Source organism: Zingiber officinale, chromosome 6A, assembly GCF_018446385.1.
Source record: "Zingiber officinale cultivar Zhangliang chromosome 6A, Zo_v1.1, whole genome shotgun sequence".
Taxonomy (NCBI): Eukaryota; Viridiplantae; Streptophyta; class Magnoliopsida; order Zingiberales; family Zingiberaceae; genus Zingiber; species Zingiber officinale.
This window is the reverse complement of record NC_055997.1, coordinates 146,182,948-146,186,734: the sequence shown is the minus strand read 5'-3', so window position 1 is coordinate 146,186,734 and position 3,787 is coordinate 146,182,948. Positions and strand designations below refer to the sequence as shown.

Here is a 3,787-nt window from a genome sequence, read left to right as displayed (position 1 = left end):
GTCTCCATCTCTTTGGCCGCCGCGGCCTCGAGCGCTGCCGCTTTCTTCTTCAAAATTCCAGTCATCACCGACTCCATGACAATGTTTGTTACAAAGGAAAACAGAGAAAATCAGTTAGCAATTAAAACGAATGCACAAAGTAAAATTCTTACCGAAGTCGCTCGGAAGGGGGGGTCCTGATCGGACTTAGACCGAATATATACATCACCCCTTCAGGCAGGAACTTGTTTATGTCAAACCTCAGACCGGCTAGCATGTTGGCGGCATGAAGATAGTCCGGTCGGGTTTTGAACCTTTTGAGATCTGGTGAGGTTGGTGGTCCGATCTGCCACTACGTTAGGAAGGGAGCCCACTCGGGCATGCGAAGGTAAAAGTAGAATTCTTTCCAATGCTTATTGGAAGAAGGCAGTTTATTGAAGAAAACTAAACCAGGCCGAGCCTGGAACATATATGTGTCTAGCTCGGACTGTTTAGGGTAATAAAAAAAGTAGAAAACCTCCGGTCGGAGCGGGATATTGTGGATTTTGAACAAGACGACGACGCCGCATAAAAGGCGGAAAGTGTTGGGGACTAGGCTTCCGAGCGGAATGCCGAAAAAGTTGCAAACTTCAACGATGAAGGGATGAATGGGAAATCGCAGACCAGCTGTGAACTGGTCACGAAAAACACAAAAAGCTCCACGCAGCGGTTTGTGTGGCCGAGCGGAGGGAGAGAGTAAGATAATTTCGAAGTCAGAAGGGATGTCAAAGGTATCCATCAGAATATCGGCGTCGCGCCGATCGAAGCGTGACTCCATGGTAGTATACCATGGGCCGAGGGTTTGGTCTTGAGATTGGGAGGAGCTAGCCATTGTCCGAGCGGGCAAAACCAAAAAAGACGAAAAGCAGAGGATAAAAGGAAGAAGATGATAGATGAAACAGTGCGTAGAGGACGAAAACTAGACAAAAAAACACAAGATTAACGAAGAGGAAAGGAAGGAGAACCTTATAAAGAGACGGAAGATCGAAAGAACGACGCCGGAGATCGTCGGAGGACAGGAGCAGGATCGTCGGAGCACCGAGAGAGAAGAATTGTGAAGCACGCGATAGCAAAGGTGTGGCGGTGGAAGAGGACGAAGGCTTTATAGGGATAAGCCCGAGCGGCCTCAGCCGTCGATTTTAGGTCACGGGAATCGAAGCCTGTATCTGGCCGTCCATTTCAAACTAAGACGGTCCCATCGAAGGTAACGTCGTCGCTGTACGCTGACGGCACCAGGGGTGCCAAGTGGCGCCGCGACATAGGCCACATTTAATAAGCGCGTGCTCGACCTTAATGTCGAAGATTGGCATAGATTTCCAGAAGATCCGAGGAATGGCGATGTTGACCGACGTTACGGCTACCCCCGTGTAGCCGAGCGGAGTATAGTTGCATGGAAACGTCGCTCGGAGCGACTGGCGGTCCAGTCAGTCGGACTAATCGCCTCCTTCGACTGGACTTGAGGGGGAGGCAAGTGATCCGACAGTAAGGACGGGGGACCCCCTTTGGGAAGAGTCAACGCCACGTAGAGGTCAAAAGTACCAAGGGCAGCACGAGGTTCGGCCGAGCGGAGAGCAGTTGGGGCGATCGGCTGAATGGGCCCGAGCGGAAATAAAGACACCCCGACGGGGAGTCGGGGTTCCGACGCTCATGTTGAACAGGGTCGAGTGGTCGAGCGGATAGTCTGCTCGGCCGAAGGCATAAAGCAGCAATACTGTGAACAGTCATCCGAGCACGTGGCCGGGAGAAGCTTCTCGGTCGGACTGATACCTACGCCCGGTCGGGTCGATGCTTGCCGAGCGGACGGACACTAGGCTCGGTGAAAAGGAGACAAGGAACAGGGGATGTGTGGAAACATCTTCTGACAGCAGGTATATTCGACGACCAGGTCATACGCAGAAGCGTACGACGGAAGGTTCTGCTGTCCCATCAAAGAGATGTTGAGACGGTAGCAGTATGGTGTCAGGCATGCTTCTCTGGCAAGCCCATATTACGGTATGGGAAAGGACACGTATACACCCCGGTATGTGTGCATAAGCCTCTTCCTGGCTCTATATAAGGGTCCTCATTCTTCACCGGAGGGACGCATTCACGCAATTACGCACTCTCGCATATTCGGAGTCACTCTCATTTTCCTCTTACCTGACTTGAGCGTTGGAGGGTCGTCGTCGGGAACCCCTTCCCGACCCGACTTCTTTACAGATTCGCCGAAGACTCGTGCGACCGGACGGAGATCCATATCAGCAGTTCAAAGAGCGCCACGTGTCTAATGTATGTTGAGTTAACGTTCGGACAGGATCATCATAGATTTGGACGGATCCAATATGAAAAAGTAATTTTGGTTTTCGAGACGTCTCCAAACACAATCTATGAACATTTCTAGAGCGGACAACGAAATCTATCCACGAGCCCCTCCACCGCTTTCAATTGCCTCGGATTCTGCATCAGCTAAATGTGATTCATGCTGTCCGATGGCAACTGACAGAACGTTTACAGTTGAATCACTGTGCGCTCGCCCTCCTTGTCGGCGTCCAACTGCCAGGCGAGGCGAGGCGAAGCGAAGCGATTGATTGGACGGGCTGATTTAAACATCCCGGGAAAGATGACAAACAACCTCGCAGGGAAGCAAGCAACGTGATCGTCACAGATCCCAAACTCCAAAACAAAGCCCGCGCACAGCGCGCTGCCTCTGCCGCGGCCTTTCGTGTTTCAGACGGACATCGTCGTACAGGAGCAAGAACAGAAGCAAAGCGAAGTGAAGTGAAGTGACAACAATCAAATTAAAGGACAGTCTAAAGTTTCAAGGATAGATCGAACAAGGCGGCTCTGTCTTCGTCCGGAGCAGCTGCAGCAGCAGCAGCAGCAGTCTGGGGGCAGTGCGATGCTCTCTGCCAATTGAGGAAGTCGACGGTCTCGCTTGCCGGCCTGCACGAGTGGGAGGCTACGGGGAAGAAGGACCCCTGGCAGTGGCGGAAGTGGTCGCCGGAGAATGCGGCGGGCGCCAGCAGTGGCGGCCGGAGGTGCAGGTAGGAATTCGAATGCCACCACCCGGTGCTCCGCTCCTTCTTGTGGGCGTTTTGGTGACCCCCGAGCGCCTGCGACTTGAGGAACTTCTTGTTGCAGAAGAGACAGGGGAAGAGGCGGACGGCGTCCCGCAATGGCGGCGGCGGCGGCGGCGGCAGCGACGACGACGATGACAAGGTGAGGGAGAGATCCACGGCGGGCGGAGGAGGCGATTCCATCTCTAGTCTCTACTTCAGGTAGGCGATCGAGCTACAAAACCTACTCGAGGAGAATTAATCAGGATCGCAGCAGCAGAAATATAATCCGAGGCGCAAGGTGACAAGAGACACATGCACGTTTGGAAGCAAGAGGATAAGAACACCATAACACCACCACGGATTGGGATGGTTCGAGCTGGGTGGAGGAAGAAAAGCGATCAGCAGTGGTGCTTTTGTAGCGATCTTTGGGATGAACAGCCATCGATTTATCGATTTGCAGACTGAATTCAGAAACATTTTCAGATGGTGTCAGGGGATCGGATGGTGAGTAGCACAGGTGACGCGATGGGAGTAACTGGAATCATGAAATAATGATGAACGCAGTGGCGGTTGTATTCGGTGGGGTAGTCCAAAAATAAATTATTTTTATAATTCTTATTTGTCTCGATCGATTTTTTTTTTGTAAAAAATATTTAGCGGGAAGAAAGAGTATTCGAGCTAGGCCGGCCGCAACCGGAGTGTGTGAGGCAAGCTGCGAGCACGGCCGTTAG

General features: G+C 52.3%; 1 protein-coding gene across 1 annotated transcript; it reads right to left on the bottom strand.

The window, feature by feature from the left end:
* Positions 1–2,671: 2,671 nt before the first annotated feature.
* LOC121994543 (zinc finger protein 1-like) lies at positions 2,672–3,544 on the bottom strand. Its single transcript, XM_042548540.1, has one exon. It carries the CDS (start codon positions 3,255–3,257, stop codon positions 2,808–2,810), a length of 450 nt encoding a protein of 149 aa, XP_042404474.1. The 5' UTR covers positions 3,258–3,544; the 3' UTR covers positions 2,672–2,807.
* Positions 3,545–3,787: the final 243 nt, after the last annotated feature.